This window comes from Nasonia vitripennis, chromosome 1 (assembly GCF_009193385.2).
Source record: "Nasonia vitripennis strain AsymCx chromosome 1, Nvit_psr_1.1, whole genome shotgun sequence".
Taxonomy (NCBI): domain Eukaryota; kingdom Metazoa; phylum Arthropoda; class Insecta; order Hymenoptera; family Pteromalidae; genus Nasonia; species Nasonia vitripennis.
Window position 1 is genome coordinate 25401204 of NC_045757.1, and position 23248 is coordinate 25424451.

Below are 23248 nucleotides of genomic sequence, written 5' to 3' on the forward strand. Positions count from 1 at the left end.
AAAGAAAAAAGCGGTACAGCACTCCTCGCGTCGTGCATACGAATTGCGCTCATACGAGCGCGTCTCTCCATATAAGATAACGAGATCAGTGAAATTTCGCATAAATCATCAATCTCCGGGGTCAATCGGTTTCTCTCCGCCATACACGAACAATGTCCGCAGTTCGGGGATGGGAAAAAGAGACTCCTCACCGATCTCTCGCGCGGCCCTGGGCTCTCGGGCAGCGCCGTTTGGGAGTAAAAGCGAACAGCTCACCGATATAATACACGTCGCACACGCACTCACACACGCGCTCGTGATCGGCCCTGGGACCGGAGCGCTCGCACGGCGTTCGCCAGTTTTTCGCCGCGACTCGTTGGCTCAGTTCAACCGATTGCGCTCGAGCGAAAGGACTCGATGTTTCGTGCGAGCAGCCGGTCGAAAGCAAACCAACGCTTTCGGTGATACTTATTGTACTTCGACTTTATTCACGCACACACGACTTTGTTTCGGCCGTGCGGGGCCAGCTTCAATTGATTTTTTCCGAGTAGAGTACTTGATTGGGAGAAAAGAGTTTAATTACTGCGTCGACGCGGGAGAAGAGCACCAAGCGATACAAGGTGGCCCGGTGATCCTGCAGCGGGAATCGCTTCTCTCTACCGTAAGTTTTATCGTAATTCATTGTATTTTTAAGATTTTACACGCAGTTTCCGTGCGTGAAGCCAGCCGAGATGAAAAAGTTTTCGTTCGAACGGAGATTGGTAGGTCGTGTCGCAACGGTTTTTCTCGGGAATTTTACCGATGGAAAACGTTTGGAACAGTCTGTAGGACCATCGCGTACAAGGAATCTTACACGTGTAGATATTTTTTGTGTCTATAAAAAAAGAAGAATTAAATTTGAATCAGTGTATATTACAGCAATAAAACAGATAAAAAGCATTGTAACTTTGGCGTTACGTAAATTATTCACCGTATAATTAACATTTTGCTGTATTCTTCCATCTTTTTATTCCGAGCACAACGACGATCGTTTAGTAATGAGCAGGTCTTCTCGATTAAGACAATGCGCATTTGTCGAAATAGAAAAATAAAAAAGCAGCAAAAATGCTAAACAGCAAGCCTCCGTATCTTTGTAAGCATTATACTCGAAATGTAGCGTTTTAGATCTAAATAAAAAAGGAGGAATGCCTTGAAAGTGAAATCCCGGCGTGTGTTTCGAAAATTGTGTTCGGTACGTGAACCTTGAGTGTAGAGCGAGAACTGTGATGAAAATAAAAGTTTTCTGGTTTGATATTATTCGTTAGCGTCGCATGGTCGTTTTTTATGTAACGATTATTTCCCAGTAGCCACATTCATACGAAGTATATCAAACCTTCTAGTAGTATTATAAAGTCTCAATTTAAGCAACGATTACTTCGAACGCCGTCGTGCAAAAAATAATTTCGCGATTTCAAAATGTTCTCATTGCACTTGCCTCGCGAGCGCTTTTTCGTAATAAGCCAATATAAATCGGCGCAGCGCGCAATCCAACATTGTATTCGCTCTGATAAATGCAACCGTTCTAATAAACGCGATGAATAATGAATGTATGCAACGAGTCTATATGTATGTACCTATTCCGGTTATTAATAGACACTTCTTCCGCTAATTACTTTTCGCCGCTGCTTTTGTTTATTTGCGGTACCGATCTAATAGTAGAAATTGATCGATGGATCCGAACTTTCCACAGCCCCATTAGACGATTTTTTTCTCCCACAGACGACGAAAAAACCGCCGAGAAAACACTCGATAACGCATAAAAAAATGAATTATCCATCCGTGAGATTCGTTTACGGTCTACAAACATGACCTATAATGCGCGCCGAACAAACGTTCGCGCGTGCTACTTTTGACGGTCTTACGTAAAGGACTCGTATACGATCGCGCTCGCGAGTCTGGAAAATATTCCGATCGGCCGAATAATGATAAAAAAAGCGTTTTCCTCTATCGAGCCACACACATACACACCACCAAATCGAAAACCAAATCGCAAAGTCAACGACCAAATAAACGACATAACCAGCGCAAATCTCGCGAAACGTGGTTTCGCCGTACACACACACAGGCGCAGCATACGGTCTCTCGAATCGCAGCCTCGAGTCACATAACGGCGCGTGTCTCTTTCTCCATAGGTAAGCGCGAGCACTTGCGATTTTAAAATGCGCGCGCGTCAGGTTTCCTCGAAATGCATGGCCCGCGCTCCCGCTCCAATTCTCGCGTTCACGAGATCAATAGTATATATAAGTACACGAGTACTGGAGATATGTATAATTCCTCATGGAACTAACACCCTACGAACCATTTGGATTTCAATTTTACCGGATAAAAAGTGCTTAAAAAAGGTTGACGAAAAAAAGATGCAGCGAGAGAGTGTATCGCGTGGACAAAAAATTACTTTGTAACGCCTATAAAAATCGATGATTTACGACCGGAATATAATGATCTGTGTGATCTCGTAGTTGGAAGTCTCTAACGGTTTTTACCTTGTGTCTGTGTTTAATCATTTCCATCGTGCCTTTCGCGGAAGGTATAGCGCGACATTCGAACGCTTCGTCGAAATTTCGATGACTAAGCAGTCTGTACCTATACTGAAATGCAAAAGAGAAAAAGACGTGTATTCGGAGTGCGATTTCAAAATGTCGAGGTTAACGTACCGTGCTGTTGAAAATTCGAAGAATTTGTTGCGGCAATTTTTTGCGCGATAATCAATGCATCGAAACTACACAACGCTAGCTTTGTTTTGCAAGTACATTCGTTATACAAAGCTGAATCTCTCGCGGTAGCTATATGTTTAATCATACTATTAAAAGCAGTTTCGTGCGCGTTTATTGCGATACCATGATTATAATCACAATGAGCTTATATAACGCCATGAGTTTACCGTTTTATTTACTTGAAGATCTCCTCGTATGCGTGTGTGTAGTTTTTGTAATGAAAATCTATACCGAAAATCAACAATCCGTGCTGTGCTCTTCGCGTAATTTATTCAGTCACTATGTACCAATACGAGTGTTTTACTTTCACTGACTGTTTGAAAAATCAACACCGAACAAGCGTTGAACTATCAAAACAAAATTTGATTGGAGCAAAAAGTGAGCAAAAAATAAACACCGATTCAGCGTGTACCTATGTATAATAAATAATTCATTCACCTGTAATGCCGTCGCGGGAGTTCTGTGAATTCCTCAAACAATCATCCTCCGCTCGCCCGCTTATACATATGCACGTACACGTATGTATACTTTCGTAATGACGATGAGCATTTTTTTCTTCTAAATTCGCCATGCTTTATCTGATGACGTTTTAGAAAGTCTTGCGCTTGGAGCTTGCGACTATAGAACCTGAAATTTCGAGATTTTTCCCATCATCTCCGTAATCCGTTTCCATTCCACTTTTGTTCTTATGATATATGATACTTATACCAGCAGGAATAACAATGTACACCAAAATTTGAGCTCACGTGTATAGTCGTTCTGCTTCGTGGACAATACGGTACAAAGTGCTAGTGACCGGTGCACGTGCTCGCACATGAATGGCTCAACGTTGTGCTTTTTCTTCTAACTATCTCTATGGGTACTGCGCAAAGGTTAGATTTCTTTTGTCGTTCCGTTAATTTTAGGGGACTAATAAAGAGTTTTGCCGCTTGAACTTTCACAAATTTCATCTGTTCGTTGAAAGAATTTCACGCTTTCAGGAAGTACTTGCACGCTGTGTGGCTTTTTTTGTATCGTATTGCTCAATGCTCGCGCGACTCGAATTGTACTGATTGGGAATGAATTTTGAAGAAACGCAGAGTCATAATTGTCGTGGAATCACGCGAGATCACCGGGTTGACGCTAATAATAGGTATATGCGCGTGAGGCTGCTCATTTTTTCCGCAACGTTTTTGCGTTGAAAAAAAAACAATTCCTTAACTCATTCACCACCGCGATTCGTTTAATTTTCGTTCGAAACAAAAGTTAACGGATCGGACGAAAAACCGGTCTGTATATAGTGCCAGGCGCGGAAAAAGTGTCACGGCGAATTAACCGTGAACCACATTTCTTGAGACATATAGCTCGCTTGGCGGAGCAAAAATGACGAGCGCGACGGCCTCAGTTATAATAAAAGTGTGCAATAAGATCTCGCGAGGATTTTAAAATCCGCCGCGTCAAAAATTGCTCTCGAGCAGAAGTTCACTTTGCCTTGGCCTATGAAACTCGCGATATCCTTTGTCCGATGTGCAATTGCGCACGTGTGGAATTATTCCATTATTCTTCGCGATCTGTTGGCGATTATAATATGGTTTGGAGGACAAGGAAGCAAAAAAATCGGTCGTCATTAGTTTGTGTGATTTTCAGCGCGGGAAATTGGTGCATGTATATCGGCGGGGGGATATAAAAATATGTAAGTACACTCGCACCGAACACTGCAATTTCGCATGCTATTTTCACGCAGAAGTATACATACTGTTTTTCATACTTTCATACGCGTGTGAGGTATAATTTGCGTCGAAGCGACTTGTCGGGAAGATTTTTTTCCTTCATTGCGCAATATAATATCGTTCAATAACAATCGCTGCTTTTGGATTGTTGCACAGAGACTAATTTGAGGGAAGATCGATTCGACAAGACACAATGGCATCGACGAGCTTGGAGGACCTGCCCGATAGGATTGGAGCGACTTTCAAAGGTCGGGACATCTTGATAACCGGAGGAACCGGATTTTTGGGAAAAGTGTTAGTTGAAAAGTTCCTGCGTTGCCTGCCAGAGATTAATCAGCTTTACCTGCTGGTCAGGCCGAAAAAGGGCAAAGACCCGAAGCACAGACTGGATGACATTTTCAACTCGGCGGTGAGTAAAGCTTATTAATTTCACTCCTCGTCATTAGGCGTCAGCACCACAAGATCCACTTTATAAGAGGACAAGCTAATTACTATTTCGTATAGTCGATCGCCGGAAAAACCGCTATTATCCCTGTAGAGTGTAATTTTCAAAATTGGTACACGCGGTACCGGCAACACAGAAGCTTTAGCGCATAGAAACTTCACAGATCGAATCTCTGAATGGACAAAAGCGCACAGAAAGAGTTACGCGCGCGTGGCAATAGAATATAGGGCATTAAGGGTCGCGCTGCTCCGAGGGAAAGTCCGTTCGCCGGCGAGATGTCTCTCTCGCTATACACGTGTGGCCACTTTACACGAACACGCGCGCACTAGCTCCTTGCAATTGTGCAACTCGACTCGACGATACACACACTGGCGCGCTGTGCGCATAGTCACCTGTTTACCCACCTACATCGCGCAGCGGATTCTTTTCGAGACGGAAGTTTGGCCGTGTCAAATGTCGCGCTTTCTATGTATCACTTTCGCTTGTTGAGGTGTGTATGTAAGTGTACGCTAATTAAGAGCGAGTGCATTGTCGATAATTGGCAGGATGTGTGCGCAATAATGCGCCCATGGGGTTTCTCTTGAGACTTCGATCGTCGTAAAAGTTCTTTTTGAAGAGGATTAGAATGACCTGTACCGCCTGAAGTATTTCGATTCGTTATTAAATATGTACAGTTGTTTTGAAAGTTTGCTCGGTATTTTCGCGATAATCCTAATATCTGAAGTCTATAATTATTTGGCTGTACTTCGCGTGCAGCGAATAAACGTGTTTACGTGTTACGTAAAAGCACCGTGTCTTCAAGACTTCAAACCATTCGAATTCGATGTACAAAGTAAAATTAAGAGTCGATTATTCACGCCTTATACAACTCCATACCTGTATTCCACGATCGTATAACTTGAAGCTTATACACATAGAAAAGATCGTGGAATACCTACACTTGTGTAAAAGAATTGACTTCTCGCCGTTTCAGAGAGTTAATCGGCCTCTCTCTTAAACATACCTTCTCGCTAACGAGCCACTATTTAAAAGCCAAAAACCACCTCACCCAACCCGTTTGTCGCGTTAATTAAGAAGTAAAAAGAAGTTCGAGCTATCCCTTGTGCAATTAATGACGAGCTTGTAATTATATCCACTGTATAACGCACATACTTCAATCGCACGCGCGAGTATATAATAAGCGAACACGGCGCCTATAATACACCGCTTACGAAATTAAGAGCGAAAGTATCCGTGAAAAGAGGCCCGAAGAATAAAAAAACCTACACGAACACAGAGCCAATTGTATAGGATAGGTACAAGTTTTTATATCATTGCGTTTCTCTCAATACACTTGCTCAAGCATCGTCGGTAAAGCCATTCTATCTGCTGCTGCGATGTGTTTAGCTCTCCGCGCGTTTGGCCTCGATGCTCAAAAGAGACGCTTCTCTTTTTCTCCCCGTGGCGGCGTACAGACTCGCGCAACGCGAAAGAGAGAGATTATCGCGAATGTCGCAACGACCGAATTTGACATTTCGGAGTTATTATTCAGCCGGAGGCTCGACTTCTGTGTACGGCGGTTATGACTGGCTGTGAAGCATGTGCGCCGGATGATTCTCTGCGCTTCTCGCTCTGACGCGTGAATAATTTTTCTTTTCTTTTATGTATACGCGCACGTGCTTTCGGAGCTTGTGCAACGCTGAATTCATAAAGATGAATGAATATAAGTACTGTGTTGAGGTAGCGAATTGACTCAATCCGAGCGCGGGATTATTAGTATAGAAATTCAGGTTTTCTGAGGCTGTAGAATCCACGATGTACTTATTATTATTATTCAAGTCCGCGTATAAGAGTTTTTCTTGTATACCTAAGCAAACGAATGATCTCCGCCAGACTGTCAACGTAATTCGTATGGTGAAATCGTCGCGATGTGGTGTATTTTTAGATCGATTTTATTTTTAGACATCCGTCCACGCGTCATGAGAATATGTACAGTCGAACTCGTGTTTACGCTTTCGGAAGGAGAATTAATTTACTCGCGAATCCTTCCCAAACCGCAGAGAGGAGTATATCTCTAACGAGTATTCTATTTTTCTCAAGCAAGAATTCAAATCGTGACCAAAATCACGTCTCCACTTTCCTCATCATCTATCAGAATATCTTTCGGTTTTTGCTGGAGATCAACACAACATATACGACGTGAATTTTGGCACGCGCGTGACCGGTCTGACGCAGCTCGGAATTCCAAACGACGAAGTTCTGTTCTCGTTTCGTGTGGGACGTCACAGCGGATCCTGTCTGCGTCAGGATTTCACAGAGAGCGTGTGTATACATAAATCTGAGTGAGTCACACACCAGACGAGGAAAATACGCGGACTCATACAGACGCGATAAATTATCATAATGGGATTCGGTGAACGGCACGATCAACGCGGAGTGTTGTAATTTTGGGGGAGGCAATTTGGGAGGGAAAGCGGAGCAGGGATAATTGTGATTTAATTTTTTTTTGTTTTACATTCTAGCTCGTTACTGCAGGATACGCATTTTTTTCGAATTGCACAAGCTTTTTATGGATTAGAACGGCGTTGACTTCGCACTTTAGATTTTCTGCAAAGTAATTTGTTATATTATGTGGTTTGCGAAACGGATACACTTTTTTCGTTGTGTGTGACTTTTTTAACTTTTTATACTTTATAATTTTGCCGACACAAGCTCAATTCGTCTCCAAATCACGTGTACCAAAAAAAAAAAACAGCGATTGCCGCAATTCCTAAAATTACAAACGACATAGCTCGTTTCCCAAATCATCCGATTAAAAAATTTCGCGCGTGTCGCTCCCTCCAAAAAAATCTAATCCATAGTCGTACGCGCGTGTGTAACCTTGTTACGCGAAGCAGCATAATATTCGAATCGAGGCAGGCATCAAGAGGAGAGTGACTGGCGAAAAATGGTCGGTCCAGCGTTGCGTTAGCGGAGCCGAGCGCGATTGCAGCAGCCACGCCGGCTGCTGCCAATGTGGAGAGAGCAGGTGACATAACCGCGGTATTAACCGCTTCTTGAATAACTTTCACCCGCCGGGGCGATAATATGCTCTCCGGCGCGGCATGCGCGCGAGAGGCCTTGACTCTGTTTCTGCGCCGCCGTGTGCCTTTTTTCAGCAGCTCTCTGGGTTATACGCGGCTGTATGGTTTGTGGTGTCAGTTATTGATGTATGGATGCGCCGTGATTTTGCGCGTGTTGGTGTAATTATATGTTGAGGAATTTCGTGGAACATATAGCGAATTATTGGAGATGACAACTATGGGAGGAACATTCTTAGAAGATTGCTGGTTGATACATTATTCTCCAGTTGACGAAAGAACCGTAAAAAATATATGACCCAGTTAAATTATATTATGCAGCTCGTGTGCGTAGGGACATCAAATTTTACGTAATTGTTGTTCATACGCATTTTTGTTATTTTATACTCGATACTACTTATCATAACTGTACTTTATTTGAGATCATTTTGTTTTAAGGTGAACAGAGATCATGCTGTTCGCACCTTTTTTGAGTGTATCATTTTTACGGTCACCCCATATAAAACGAGATTCAGAAAAATACTAAAGCAAGACTGTGCATTTTTTCTAATAAATCAAAAAGTTCTAAGCTTTTCAACAAACTATAGAAAGAAAATCACCTTCTTAAACTTTACGATACAAGCATAGTAGGCTCTGAGATTCAATCAGCCTCTTTTTTTCACTTTCTCTTTCGCCTATCCCAGAACCGACCACGCGCGCATTGAAGTCTCTCGGACAGCGACTGTAGACTATAGGCCAATGCTTGGCTGGTGACTGCAATGTGTGATTTTATCTCGGATACTTAATTTTTTAGGTGTATTCTTTGTTGGCGTACATTGAATCGCTCCATCGATTATTGATCTGCAGGGGAATTCTTCGAAACTGCATAAAATAAATGAAACCAGTAGTAAAGATTAAATATGATCAGACATTCGCAAATAGAATTTTTTTCGCTTATTCGTTATCAATTAGCGAAAAAGCATTTTTTTTTTAATTGATTATTTCGTAGTACTGGCATAGACACGGTCTTGCACGACGACTGACGTAACGGAAATTGGACGTCATAATCGAAAAGGTCGAGGTCGAAACGTTCACCATATTTTATGGAATTAGTCGCAGATACTCAATCTCTTACTACTCCATTCGTGTCCGTTCTCTTAAATAATACAAACGTAAACCATATATATAAGACTTCTCATTCATTCATCGATGCAAAATCACGAATAACGCAAAAACGATGCTAAAAGTACGTATTACTTCTAAAAATAGAAGAGGAATTACGCAACTATCTTCTAAATTACTAGCCATCGACGCGAATCGATGACAAAACGATCTAACGAATGAACTAATATAATATTGTGCAACTAGGGGGGGGGGGGGGAAGGGCGATTTCTAACGAGGGTGAGATTTGAGCACGAGTTGGAATCGAGGGCGCCGAAAGCGTCCGAGACGGAGAGGAGTGCTCAAATTTCACCCGAGGTAGAAATTGTCCTCCCCCCCCCCCTTTGTTGCACACTGTACTTTTTTTGACAAGTGCCTGTAAAGATCCGTTTTCATGCATATAGGAATGGTAAGTTGCGCATTTTGAGTCGTAAACCACACTCTTTTAAAAAATATCAATATTTTTCAAAAATTTTTTTAAATTTTATTATTTTTGAGTGTTTTTGAGTGTTTATGAGTAGCGGGAGGGAATAGCCATTCTCTCCCGCTGCAACGGGAGGGAATAATTCCCTCCCGCACGCTCGAAATGAGCAGCTTGCCATTCACTTTAGAGGCATGGAAACGGGTCTTTTTCATGCACGTGTTAAGAAAAGATTTTTTCCTCAAGATAAAAAGCCGAGAGAGATTTTGCGCAACGCCTAACAGGTATATGATCGATTTTCAGCCGCGGCTCTCTTTTCGAAATCGCGAAAACACTTTCAAAAATTAGAATGATTTATGTACAGCTTAATCTAATAAGCGAGCGGGAAAGGAAGAGTCGGTAAAAAATATCATTCAATTTCTCTTTTTGTTAGATAACACCTCAAGCTCGCGTACAGATGACGATAATTGCGTGTACATCATCGACGTCAAGTCATTCCCTTTAATTTATATTCATTTGAAGTTTTGTCAGCGTCGATCGCGTAAATTCGTTGTCACACACTGAACGCCAATTTTTTTTCCAAACTTCCTCATCGCAACCCTTGTGTTAAGAATATTTTTCAGAGAAATATTACATAGTACAAATAAGTGCACGAAACTTTAGTGGCATGTGAATCGACTGTACCATCGTCACAGGCATAACAGCTGTTCCATAGCCTCGGGTGTCTCAACCGCGCGCACATACATTACGGGACTGTCTAGCGCGGAAGTCAATCAAGTTTAGCGGCAAAGCAGAAAGTCGGCTCGTTAGCGGTGTAATTTCGAACGTTGTATTTCCATTGACAGGCAGGACGCACTGCGCAAATTCCAGTGTTTGGATTTTCGATCGAAGTATACTTAACGAGAGAATAAACTACTTTTATAGCAGCTTTTTCGATTCAAAATCAACATTGCCCCGCGAAGCGTAAAAAACGTCGTTTATAATATCTCAGGGTTCGATAATAAGCTGTCACATGTGCTATTATGCCGGACGATTATGCGAGGCGATATATATTTTAATGTTGAAACCACAAATGAGAAAAACGTCTCGCAGCTGATGTGCGCAACGCAGATGATCGTGCGGATTCTCGTTCGAAAAGAAAGTAGGTTAAGTGCAGTCTGCATTAAATAACACAATATAATACTGTACGTATACTCACGGGAAAATTAAATAAAGTTCTCGAAGCAATAAAAGAATCTATTTCTACCCTCAAAATTACACTAACTACAAAAGGAATGAAAAGCTCCTAAGACTAAGCGACAACGGTTGTCTTACGGAGCTATTGTCCAATAGCCAGGATGATTTATGCCATCGAACGACGAAACGTTTTTACAGGTGTTTTTGCAGAGCCGGTAGTGTATATCTAGTATCCGGTAGTTTTTCCATCGGTGCATTCGGCGTTCGCGTTTGTATACATACCTATATGCATGGCTCAGAGGCAGAGAAAGTAATCGAGGTCACGGCGGCTCGCGCGAGGAATTTGCAAGCGTGCTAATGTTTTTCGCGCATAATGTAGCCGGCGAACGTTTAAAAATGTCCGCGTGAAATGAATGGGATCCGATGCTTGTGCGTTAGCTTGGACTGATGCAGTCGTGGAAAAGTTCAAGCTTGCTTTTATATTTATAATGCGAAAGATCGATTTAAAGTTATCGACTGCGAGAAGGATATAGTTGCAAACGATTGAATATCAACAGATTTTTTTATAAAATATTTATAACGTCGGCCCAGTGTGTAATTCTTGAAAAAAGTTTTTTCCTCGAGTTACATAATAACGTTGAGCGCATGAATCGACTCGAGCATATGAAAAGCTCGAGAAAGCTGAGAATGTGCAAAGACTCATTTTTTATAATACTAAAATGCACTTGCTACAGCTGATACGTTTTTCAACCGCGTTCAAAACCGTAATTATTGTCGTTACATAATATTCATGCAAATATAAGTTTGTTAACCTTGTGTCAGGTACGTATGTTATTATAATGTATGATAGTTCTGGATACAAGTAGTAGGATTTAAAATTTATTCAGGAATTTCCTACAATATTACACGAGTTATTACAGCGCTTATACAATTTATTGACATTACATCTTTATGCCAAAAGTGTGTTTCCTGCTCCACGAGTTTTTATCGCAACAAAAAGTTTATGATTCAACAATCTTATAATTTATTTCTGAAAAACGAGTTATAATCTGGCGGCATAAATGAAAGGGTCAACGCTCCACGTCAATTCCCTACATCGCTACGCGTTTTCCACATAGCACAGAATTCGAGAAGCACGTCCCTATACTATCGACGTACGCGTACACGCTATACATACAATTGAAGAATCATGTTTTCCCTCTATCTCTCGCCAGTAGACCGCGGCCCAAAATGTCGAAATCCCTCTCGGCGCGCAAAGTTAGATAATAAATATTCCCGCGCGCATCGAAACGCACAAATTATACTTATACCTGTAATAGAAAACGCGGCAAGTGCATACAGCCCAATTACGTGAACGCATCGGCTTCTTTCTTTCGTTTCGCTGTACACAGAGAGCTGGCGTGTAAATGCGCGCGTTTCGCAAAACTGCCCGTCGGCGATATTATATACATGTATATATAATCCGTGCGGATGCACCAGTTGATGCAGCCCCGGCGGTTTTCTCCAGCCTTGGCTTTTTATTTCGCGAAGCTTCCAGCAAACGGAATCGAAGAAGAGAGAAATGGTGCGCGGACGAGTAGGTTGGTGTAAGAAGAAAATTGGCTACTTTCGGTGTTGCAAAACCAAGCGTGTACGAAGCAAAGTCGCGCATTTCAATTTAGAGGCAAATACATATAGTCGTTTATTATATTTCGCACACGAAATATATAATTAAGATAACCACTGAACTTGCTCATTGAAATTTTAACTTGTTGATGTTGGTTAAAGCCATCGTCGATGAAATTCCAGAACTTCATAAATAACACGGTTCACTCCTGCATAATCGGCCAAATTTATAGATCACTGGAGTTTCTTCTTATACGTGTTTATCATCATAAAACGACGAGTCTGAGAATTTTCATACGCAGATACACGACGTTTGATTTTCGCCAAGGTAGCCCAAACTTCGTCTCATTTTCTAATCGAGCGCGTGTCAATAAAAATAACCCGTATAATTCATGAGCTTATCAGAGCGAGTCTTACGCTATATACATCAAAAGTTGTTCTCCTTACCTCCTCACTACAGCCAACCTCAGCTGTCAAGGTTGTTGACTCAGAAGATGCGCAGCGCGGTTTCTCCGATACTTATATTTCACGGAAGCCGATACAGTGAGCATGTTGACTGAAAATATTCTCTCGCGGGATTATTGCTATTATGTATGCTCGAAAAAAAGTTTGCGTCACCTATCGGGCTTTTTATAGTCCGAGATTTGAGCCGTAAATAATACCTGCTTGATGATATCACCGAACGCACGTGTGCGTACTTTTTTAAATGAATTTTTATCGACGTCCGATTAGTTCGTATGTATAAAGAAACTTTTTTGACTGTCGTATGCGGAGCCTAATTGAGGAACAAAGTTGTTGGAAAATTATGTTTCAAAGTAATATATACGTGTACGATCTTAAACGAGGAAGAAAAGATTCGTTCGAAGACGCTTATTGGAGATGAAAAATATGCTTATGAGGATGATATCATTAGTTGACCGTGAAAACTATGTTTTCGTATGCCTGCTCATGTATAATTGAAAATCATTGAGAAAAATTACGAATGAATATCGTAAAAGATGAAACTACTGCGAAAGTTTAATTTACATTGATACTTTGCTTTCAGTTGTTCGAAAAGGTGAAAGAACTAAGAGGCGTCGAGGGTCTGAAAAAGAAGGTCACGATAATCAGCGGCGACGTCTCGCATCCCGGTTTGGGCATTTCAGCGGAGGATAGAAAATTGCTATGCGAAAGAATAAGCATAGTTTACCATGGAGCAGCCACAGTCAGGTTTGTATATTTCATGTATTTGTATAATAATTCGATCAAAGCAGGGTTGACATTTCAGTTGGATAGCCGTAATGATAACTTGAATATTCGTACTGAATGAAATTCCTTCATACCTGATAATCAAAAATGATTTCTGAAGGATGCTTATGTGCAATTGTTGTCTCGGATAAAAATTTTCAATCGAGCCATGGTAATAAATAAACTAAAGTTTTTCGTATAAATGAATGAGATGTGTTTTTTGAATGCATTTATTTTCCCTTGAACTCTTACATGAGTAGTTATCCTTATGGTGAATCACTGGCTGTAACTTTTTTCTGAATAAAATTCGCTTACATCATTCCAAGATTTTGTCGCACATACAGCAGCAATACTCAGATAATTACTCGGTTAATGATGATAATTATTCAAATCATTGTATCAGAAAATAATTCATGCTCTTGATTTTGTCTTTGAAATTGACAAAACCTGAAAGTTTTTGTCATTATGCTGTTCAATCGAAATTACGCGTTGTGATGCGGATACCTCGAATTGTCTGCGTCTAAAAGCAAAAATATTGTAATTATGTAAAGCAATCACTTCGAGAATTAATTAATTTTGATTTTATAGATTCGACGAGTTACTGAAACGGGCTGTGATTTTAAACACACGAGGCACAAAACAGATGTTAGATCTGGCCAAAGATATGAAAAAACTTGAACTCTTTGCACACATAAGCACGGCGTACTGCCACCTTGAAGAGAAGGTAATTTTTATATTTTGCTTCAATTTCTCACACACGACTGTCAAAGTTTACTAGCAATGTATGTACATAGTCCTTTGGTTATTTACTTGTAGATTATATACATATTAGTATATATTCTTAATCTGAAGAATATTTTACGATTTATCATTGTGTAAATTTAAACGTAGTCCTAAAAATTTAATTTGATTAATTGAAAGTACTGACATTAAGACTATATTATATTCCATGACACATCTATTTGACATAAAATGAATGGGTGAGGAATATAAAGTGTAAAATAACGGCATTACTAGGTCTTGGGCGAAAAACCATATCCTCCACCGGCGGATCCGCACAAAATAATCAAATGCGTCGAATGGATGGAAGACGAGGTCGTCGAAGCTATGACGGACAAAATTCTTGGAGATCTTCCGAACACATACGCCTTCACGAAGGCTCTATCAGAAGGACTTGTTGAAGAAGTCATGAACGACATCCCTGCTATAATTCTGAGGTGCGCATATAAACTATAACAAAATTTTTCGAAAGTAGATCCCTTCGCAAACTTAGAGCGCAAAATGATTACAAGTACACGTCATAAAATCTGTGAATTCCAGACCAAGTATTGTGATTCCGATCTGGAAGGAGCCGGTCGCCGGCTGGACAGACAACATCAACGGACCAACAGGTCTGCTTATCGGCGCAGGCAAAGGTGTCATCCGAACTATGTACTGCAACGAGAACGGCTACGCGGACTACGTGCCCGTTGACATCGGTGTAAACGCGATCCTCGCCGTCACGTGGAACTACATCGGCAACAAGCAGCACGAAAAGCGCGTCTACAATCTCACCAGCAGCAGCGAATTCAAGGTCACTATGCATAAACCTTAATGTTTTATACGAGAGAGAAAACGAGAACGGACTATACTTATACGTCTGAATGCATCACACGCAATGTAATGTGCGTTTTACATGTAGGTCTGAAAGTTTACGTCATTTCGCAGGTTTCGTGGGCCGAGATTATCGAGCGAGGCCGTCGAATCACGGAGAAAGTGCCGCTTAACGGCGTCGTCTGGTACCCTGGTGGCAGCATGAAGAAATCACGTCTGATGCACAATATCTGCGTGCTCTTCTTCCACATGATACCGGCATACCTCATCGATATGCTCATATTTTTGGCCGGCCACAAGCCCATGTGAGTTCTATATAACTCTTACATATATATTGCATACTGATGCAATCGACATAATCGCATATTTCAGTTCATTTTTCTTAAGCGTACTTCTCATAATTTATACTTTGGCAAATTTCTGTGGCAGTTCAGACACTAAAGATAAAGTTTTCGTTTACAAATTTCAGTTATTGTAATTATTCACTGGTTAGTTATGAATCATTTCGAATCCGCGAGCAAATTTGAATCTTCTATTAATGATTCCTCGAAAAAGTTTCTAAATCATACAATATTATGTATACCCATACCATGCAACTGTCTTTATCCAACGTAAACATATTGTCGACTCAATTGCAGAATGTGCCGAGTTCATCGTCGTATTCAAAAGGGCTTCGAAGTATTCGAGTACTATGCAAACAATCAATGGGACTTTGAAAATGCAAATATAGCAGAACTTAGATCACTTCAAAATGAAAAAGAAAAAGTACTTTACCAGTTACATGGGGACGACATGGATCTGGACAACTATTTTGAAAATTGCATACGAGCTGCAAGGGTTTTCATCTTGAACGAACCACCGGAAACTTTACCTGCTGCTCGACGACATATGAGAGTGTAAGTTCAACGTTTTATAATGAAACTTGCGATTTGAAAAATTTATTTAATTACTAATGTAATGTAACTTTATTCATTGCAGAATGTACTGGGTAGATATTGTCACGAAAATACTGTTTTTCGTTCTGCTTATATACACAATGGCTTGCTGGAGCGATAGTTTCAAGGCGTTGCTTGTCGGTGGATGGCGGCTTCTCGACCGGGCATTAACTAATTAATTGTCCCTCAAATAAAGTTTTTTTTTTAATATTTAGTACCTTCACATTGTAAATTTACCAAATAAATATTAAATAATTAAGGCAACAGAGGTGATTAAGACGGAAAGTAGTCTGAATACCTCTCCGCGAATACAGTTGTGTATGTACATATACATGGTCTAGATACCTCAAGCTTCTTTTTACAAGAAAAATTGAAGAAAAAATATGAATCATGAAGAAATTTTCGCGAGGCTACTCGTGTTTATATCTATCTAAAACGAAATCATTGTATATTATTTCTATTTTATAAAAGATAATGTATGTTTAGAATATGGATGGAAAAAATAAATTTTTAAAAACACATTTGTCTCACTATTAAGTGGATTTTATTTTCGTTTAAGATGTTATGAACATTACCCGCCTAGACGGATTCTTGTACAGGCGGTTCGTAGCCTTCTGGTCTCTCTACCTTTGATCCGGTTTCTCCACCTTCTCCTCCCTTGGCGCTTCCACCGTCACCGTGAAGCTCGAGAAGCTTGCTCAATTCAAAACGGGGCTTCTTCAATACTTTAACCTATAAACGCAAAAAAATATTATGTAGAAAATGCATTTCACTACTCTTAATAAAATATTGGATTAATGATTTGATATATTCAAGAAAAATAAAATTTATATGCAAACTGAATAGAAGTTAAAATAATAAAAGAAATAAAAATCAAAATTTACGTTACATAGTTAAATTGACATAAATACATTCAATATACATTAAGTGCTGTAAATATAAAAATAATATCTTTGAGTATATAAGCACAAATTGACTATTTCACTTATGTTAATACAAAATTCAACATATCAAGCAAAAAACTTATGTGATTAAAATGTACATACTTTACGAATGTAAACATCGTGAAGTGGGTAGATGCCTTGGCAGGCCTTTTCGATGTCCTTAGCAATGGCATCAGGTAACAGCTTGCTGACAACACCCTTCAGGTCGCTCTTGTTAACTTCATCGGTAATAAGCTCAACCATCTTCCTGCGGATGCTTCTGACCTATACAAAAAATGTTGTTCTAAAAATGTTTGGCCATAAGATTTAATAATGACATTTTTTTTTTAATTTCACTGTTGCATTACAAAATAACACTGCTTATATAAGATAAATGAAGCAATGTGGTAAGAGAATGCATATTTTCTTCGCAAGTAGAGTGACAGCACAAACAATAAGACATTTGGCTATCGTCGACCTGCGGTATTATAATAAGAAAATTGGATGTGGTTTGGTTTACTATTGTATTTATTGAACTAACCTGAGCGTGCTGTGCGTAGCAGGTCTTTCTTGAGCTCTGTGGGTCTTTGTTGGTGAAACCAATGCAGAACACCCTCAAGCTGTAGCCATCGGTGGTTTTTACATCAACAACAGCCTCAATCAAAGTCTGCCATTTCTTGACCATTGACCTCAGCTTGTCTGTGGTCAGGTCCATACCGTGGAAGTTGGTGAGAACATTACGTCCCTGGACATCCTCAGCAATCAGTCTGAATTTACGGAAAGACCTCTCGGCATCATTATCGCTCTGGAGATCAGCAAGGGACACTTCAAACACTCGGTGTTTAAGACCCTCAGAAGCAATTTCTGAAAATTAAAAATTTGTGTTAATTACCTCTGCAATAATACTATAATGCAAGTAGAGATGCAAAAGTTATTTATTAACTTTTACTCTATATTAAAAGGTTTTAAAATACTAAAGTTTTAATTCATAAACTTCAAAACAATTATATTTGCAGAAATCAATGTAATAGTTTTTAATATGCCATTTCTAGAAATAAAATGACGAAAACTAAAAACTATATTTAATTTTGCAACTTTGAAACGCCACAGCGGTTAAAAACACTGTCATGGAGCTGGAGTTGCAAATTTAATAGAAATACATTTTTAAGAACAATCTTTCAGAGATTCTACTAATATTAAAGAAATTCATTAACATTACTTTTATTAAACAAAAACTTATATTTCAGGTAGATATATATTTATTATACCAATGTCAGAATTTAATATAGTATACTACCATGTGCTCATTAAAGGTTAAGCAAGGCAAAAATATTGGAAATGAAATAAAAAAAAATACGCATCAAAAAAGGAATCTTTTGTAAAATTATTTCAATTAAATTAAGCCAAATCAAATGAATACCAGCTAACAAGTTAAAGGAATAAACATTAGGGATTCACAAAAATCTGATAGCAAAAATGATGTTGACTATGATCTCAGTAATAAATATAAAAAAAGTATAAGTACAATAATTAACTTACTTGTTCCCTGAGTCCTGTTGACCAAGGTTTTTCCAACTTGTCGGAGGGTGAAAACTGACGGTGCCTTAACATCGTACCAGTCCTTACGTGTGAAAGGATCAACACTAAAACAAAAACAATCATCATTAGTATTCAGGAAACACTGACAAACTTTTTTTCATGGATTTTCACTAAAAGCTCTGAACGAAACATGTGGACAGTTGTCGATTAACGGCTTTATAGGTTAACGTCTCGTTGACACTTGTGACTACTATTTTCTTTTAAATATATCCAAACTGTAGCAATTCTCAAAATAACATTACCTATACCAAACAAATAAAGTAATGTGGTAAGTGAGTGCATTTGTTTTTCGCAAGTAGAGTGACGAGACAAATTACAGATCGTTCGCTCGTCGTCTTCTTGCGGTACCTATCAATAACAAGTCTCATATAGGTTAACGTTCAACAAACAAGTTTTTCCGAGCTCCGACAATTTTTTTTAAATACGTAACGAGAACAATGAGAAGAGTATGTTATTTTAAAAACAATGAAATAGTGTATTACGATAGTAAAGTACAGGATTTTAGTGATACAGTCGAAGTCGAGTAAGAGAACGTAAACGGAGCATGGAGACCGAGTCCCGTATCCCTAAGTTCATCCGTAAAAATCAAGTGCATCACCGGTCATTAATCGGCGCATTATGTGAATTCAATTAAAAGAAGCATCAAATAATGAGTTAACGGTAATATGGATTACTCACATCTTCTTCTTAACTCCCTTTTTACCTCCTTTCGAAAGCCCCTTATTTTTACCCACCGCCATGATTGAGGCTAGAAAACGGAAAGGAGCGCAATCCGCACGCGGTGCGGCACGACCTGAAGATGGCTGGTCGATGCCTCGATGCTACGCACTCGCTCACGTGGACTGTATCGAGCTATCGAAGCAACGACGCTCGCTCGGTAAGGTCAGTAAATCTGGAATTGTACGAGCGGGTTATTTGATTTATTATAAGTTGGTGAGAATATTTTAGATTTTCAAGGTGTCGCTTTCGAATAGAACAAAAGATTAAGATTGTAAAATCTCAAATATCAGGATCTGATTTAATTATATAAATATAACTACTTAACGTACTCCTTTTTTAAGTAAACTAGGAATTACTGCTTTGTTTGCTATATTGTGTGTACTAGACACTATAGAACATGCTATAGAAGATGTAAAGTATAGCACCCATCCAAAGGCAAGTGATTCTCATTAAGTTTATTGGAATGTGTGAATTCCATATCAACTATATATCGTCGCTCCGTACGAAGACTAGCACAGTTCAAAATTTCAAACGAAAACTAGCACAACTCACGTTTTGCCGCGAAGAGTAGCACAGTTCAGAAATGCGGTCAAGAGTAGCACAACTCGCGACTGTATATTACTTAAAATGTGAGTATTTTACGTTTTTATTGGGTTATTTTGTTGGTTAATTTCATGAAAACATTGGACAAAGACAGACAAACCTCAAAGTTTAGAAAGATTTCGGAAATTTTAGAAGGTTTCTAAAAAAAGTGAATAATTTAAAAAAATGTTTGTAAAAAATTATTGTATTTGTGAAAACAATTTTGAATTCGCTATAAAGTTGTAAATTGTGAATATTTAAAAATGTTCATTAGGGACAGTTTCGCAAAAATTGGGAAATTTGTATAGAAATTCGTTATTTAAGTTGTGAGAAAGTTTGAGTTGTGCTAGTCTTCGCGGGAAATTTTGAGTTGTGCTAGTACAGCGTGCGTGAAATGAGTTGTGCTACTTATGACGGGAAATTTGAACAGTGCTACTCTTCGTAGGGAGCGACGATGTATAACATAATTATTAAAATTGAGAAAAGGTTGCATAGGCGTATAGGTTGCTTAATTAATAAATATGTGCTGTACAACTTATAATGATTTAGTATTCAATAATGAAAATATCAGTGTAAATTTTGTGCAATCATGTCTAAAAAAAAATAAATAAATAAAAATTAATCATGGTTTTATCAAATGCCATGTAATATATATTTATATATACATCAGCGGTCAAGGTACTTATTCCAAAGAGAAGTATTACGCATACGATGAAAAATACCACATTATAAGCACTTTGAATAGTATCTATAAACATACACAAAAAAAAATTAATTTTCTAATAATCTAGTTTAAAATAACCATATAACATTATTTTAAACTTTTTACTTAACTCTGTTGATCTCTGATGTAATCTTATAGAACTGACAACGTAATCATGTGTCTGGTTTTCTATAACTTTTAAGTCTAATTCTTTTTTTGCAGTATAATGTGATATTGTATCAAAGGCAACTTTTAATCTGTACCTAAAACATTAAAAGTATAAAAAGAAAGCAGCTCAACAGTATGGCAAACATTATTGATTCAAAAGCCCGTTTTTGTACGTTGTTTGCAAGTTGTATAATGCATATACTATTGAATATGTCAACAATATAGATATACCGGCTCATATAAAAGTCAAAATGACGTACTACAGCCTTGATGTTAACAATAGTTATTATTTTCAGTCAACAATATATGACTTTCGAAATAATTCGGTTTATATAATCTAACCCGAATTAGTGTAATTATGGGTTTGAATTGTGCAAAATGTAGTTGGTGATTTTTTACAACTTTATAAATAAAAATTCTGCAAACTAATTTTTGCATTTGCGCAATTTCGATATTTGCTTGTATCTATGTATCGGCGATGAATTCAATTAAATGTTATTTTTCGACTCAATGGAAGAAAAATTACGAAATTATAAATAAATTTTCCTTAAATAACGGAAGGCAGGAATAATTTGAGCTCGCTTTCCAGCCAAGTGCCTACAACAAAGAGGAACCCGAATGTTTCTTATTTCCAAGCATCATTTTTGGGGGTAATATAATGACAAAGACAACATTGGTCTTCCTCATTAACTATTCTATAAATGCAATATTCTGATTAATATACTTTACAAATTTCTTACCGTGTAATATTCAAAAGCGCAAGTATGTTTTGAATACAATTCATGTATGAAGTATCAATGCCAAGTGTCATAAATATTGTTACAATGCCAGTAATTATATGATAAGTAAAAATGTAGAAAAAGTATTTCACCTGGTCAACAAAGTATTCACAATAAATGCACAGTGATTTATCAAACGTTTTATTTCTTGCTAAAATCGCATTAAGAAGCATTGGTATTACAGCAGGCATTGTTACAAATGCTAAATCGCTAATTATGGTATACACTGTAAAAGAACATAATGGTAAAAAGGAAATAAAACTAATTATAGTTTAGATTTTAATAATTCTTCACCTGACCAAATTAGAGTTAATAAGCGTCCAATTATAGCGAAAGTACGTAAAATCGCCACTTCATTTTCGTTTGAGAGCTCTTTCCAATCCTTTTTCGTAAACATATTTAAGCTATAGTAATAAACAAAATATTATAATATGTGAGACTTCTTTTTAGTATTACATAATGCATTAATTGCTATAATATGAGATTGTCATTGGCACACAGAAAGATTAATGTAGAAAGTTAAAACATTTTTGTTATGCACAAATATGAAGAAGTCACAAACGTGGGAGAGTGAGCCCACTTTGATTGATTCTAGGAATTTCCTCTTAGTAATTTTTCTAATTTTGATCTGAGGAGGTTAGTATATAGATATCACACCAACGAAGGTCATTAACATTATAGTTTTAGTGAATTATTTACTGGTTAACTCTCCCACGTTTGTTACTTATTTATATTTGTCTTAACATGGAAAACAAGTATAATTTTTGTTATGAATTTAGGTTGGATCAATTTTATTTCAGGGAAATAGGACAGTATAATCCTATAAACACTGTATGGTATATATTCATCGTCATTATCTATAAGCATTAAGTAATTATAGCTGATTTTCATTAAAATTAATTCATATAAAATTCCTAATACGTTGAATTATTTCTAAAAGAATTGTATGCCTGTGCTATCAATTTGATACACACATTTTTATTAGATAATTTTAAATGCAAACTAATTCGCCTCAGAATAATATTATAAATTAGTGTACAATGTTTAATGTGTTTATGTGAAAATTCATTTATTAACAAAGTTCGCTCTTTGTACTTGATATATTGCACTAAGTAGATCTATATCTATAGATGCGTGCTTATGTTCCTAACCTTGGCGAACAAAAGAAATTTTAATCTTAAAGAATTACTGCGTCATCTATATCAAAAATACATCGGTAAAAAATGTCATTAACAGCAATACTTTTTCCTATAGAATTAACCAAGATCTGGCAGCTATCAGCGCTGAGTTGTCAGAATCTATTACAGAAATAAGTAATTTTTTTAATAAAATTTTTAGTTTGTTCCATCCAGATTGATCGTATAGTATGTAGACATTGTTGCCCCTGACCATCTTAATATCGTGGTTATTTAGTTGAACAGTCCACTAACACGTTTGGCATGAGTGAAACTAGTTAAAGTTATAATAATATAACTTAACGTAAAACACTAAACACCTACCTTGTGTTCGGTCAGAATACTCGTAACAAATTTTGTACTTATTATTTGGGAATAAAAAAAAACCAGAAAGATTTTCCAAACAGATTTCTGGACTTGGATTTTTTTCTTGACATTCCTTAATGCCTTTTATCATCTAAAATAAATAAAGAAAGTAATATAAATATGATCATACAGTTATATTATCAAGTGTGATTTATAATACCAAGAATAGTAAAATCGTATCTTAGATCGTG

General features: G+C 38.0%; 2 protein-coding genes and 1 pseudogene across 3 annotated transcripts; 1 reads left to right on the forward strand and 2 right to left on the reverse strand.

Moving 5' to 3' along the window:
- The first annotated feature begins 282 nt into the window (after nt 1-282).
- On the forward strand, nt 283-16738 carry LOC100117837 (putative fatty acyl-CoA reductase CG5065). 2 transcript variants are annotated; one of them, XM_001601920.5, is made up of 9 exons: nt 283-640; nt 4598-4850; nt 13333-13496; nt 14103-14238; nt 14532-14731; nt 14835-15087; nt 15222-15412; nt 15746-16003; nt 16086-16738. In XM_001601920.5, exons 2-9 carry the CDS (start codon nt 4635-4637, stop codon nt 16219-16221), a joined length of 1554 nt encoding a protein of 517 aa, XP_001601970.1. In that variant the 5' UTR covers nt 283-640; nt 4598-4634; the 3' UTR covers nt 16222-16738. The 2 variants fall into 2 exon arrangements, with proteins under 2 accessions (XP_001601970.1, XP_031789407.1); XM_031933547.2 differs by lacking the exon at nt 283-640 and adding an exon at nt 3934-4404 and having other exon boundaries at nt 16086-16563.
- On the reverse strand, nt 16564-19399 carry LOC100115751 (40S ribosomal protein S3a). The gene is made up of 5 exons (XM_001601265.4): nt 19243-19399; nt 18505-18608; nt 17507-17829; nt 17089-17250; nt 16564-16774 (listed from the first exon to the last, which is right to left on the reverse strand). The coding sequence occupies exons 1-5, from the start codon at nt 19302-19304 to the stop codon at nt 16622-16624; spliced, it is 804 nt and encodes a 267-aa protein (XP_001601315.1). The 5' UTR covers nt 19305-19399; the 3' UTR covers nt 16564-16621.
- Nucleotides 19684-23148, reverse strand: Or171PSE (odorant receptor 171 pseudogene; annotated as a pseudogene).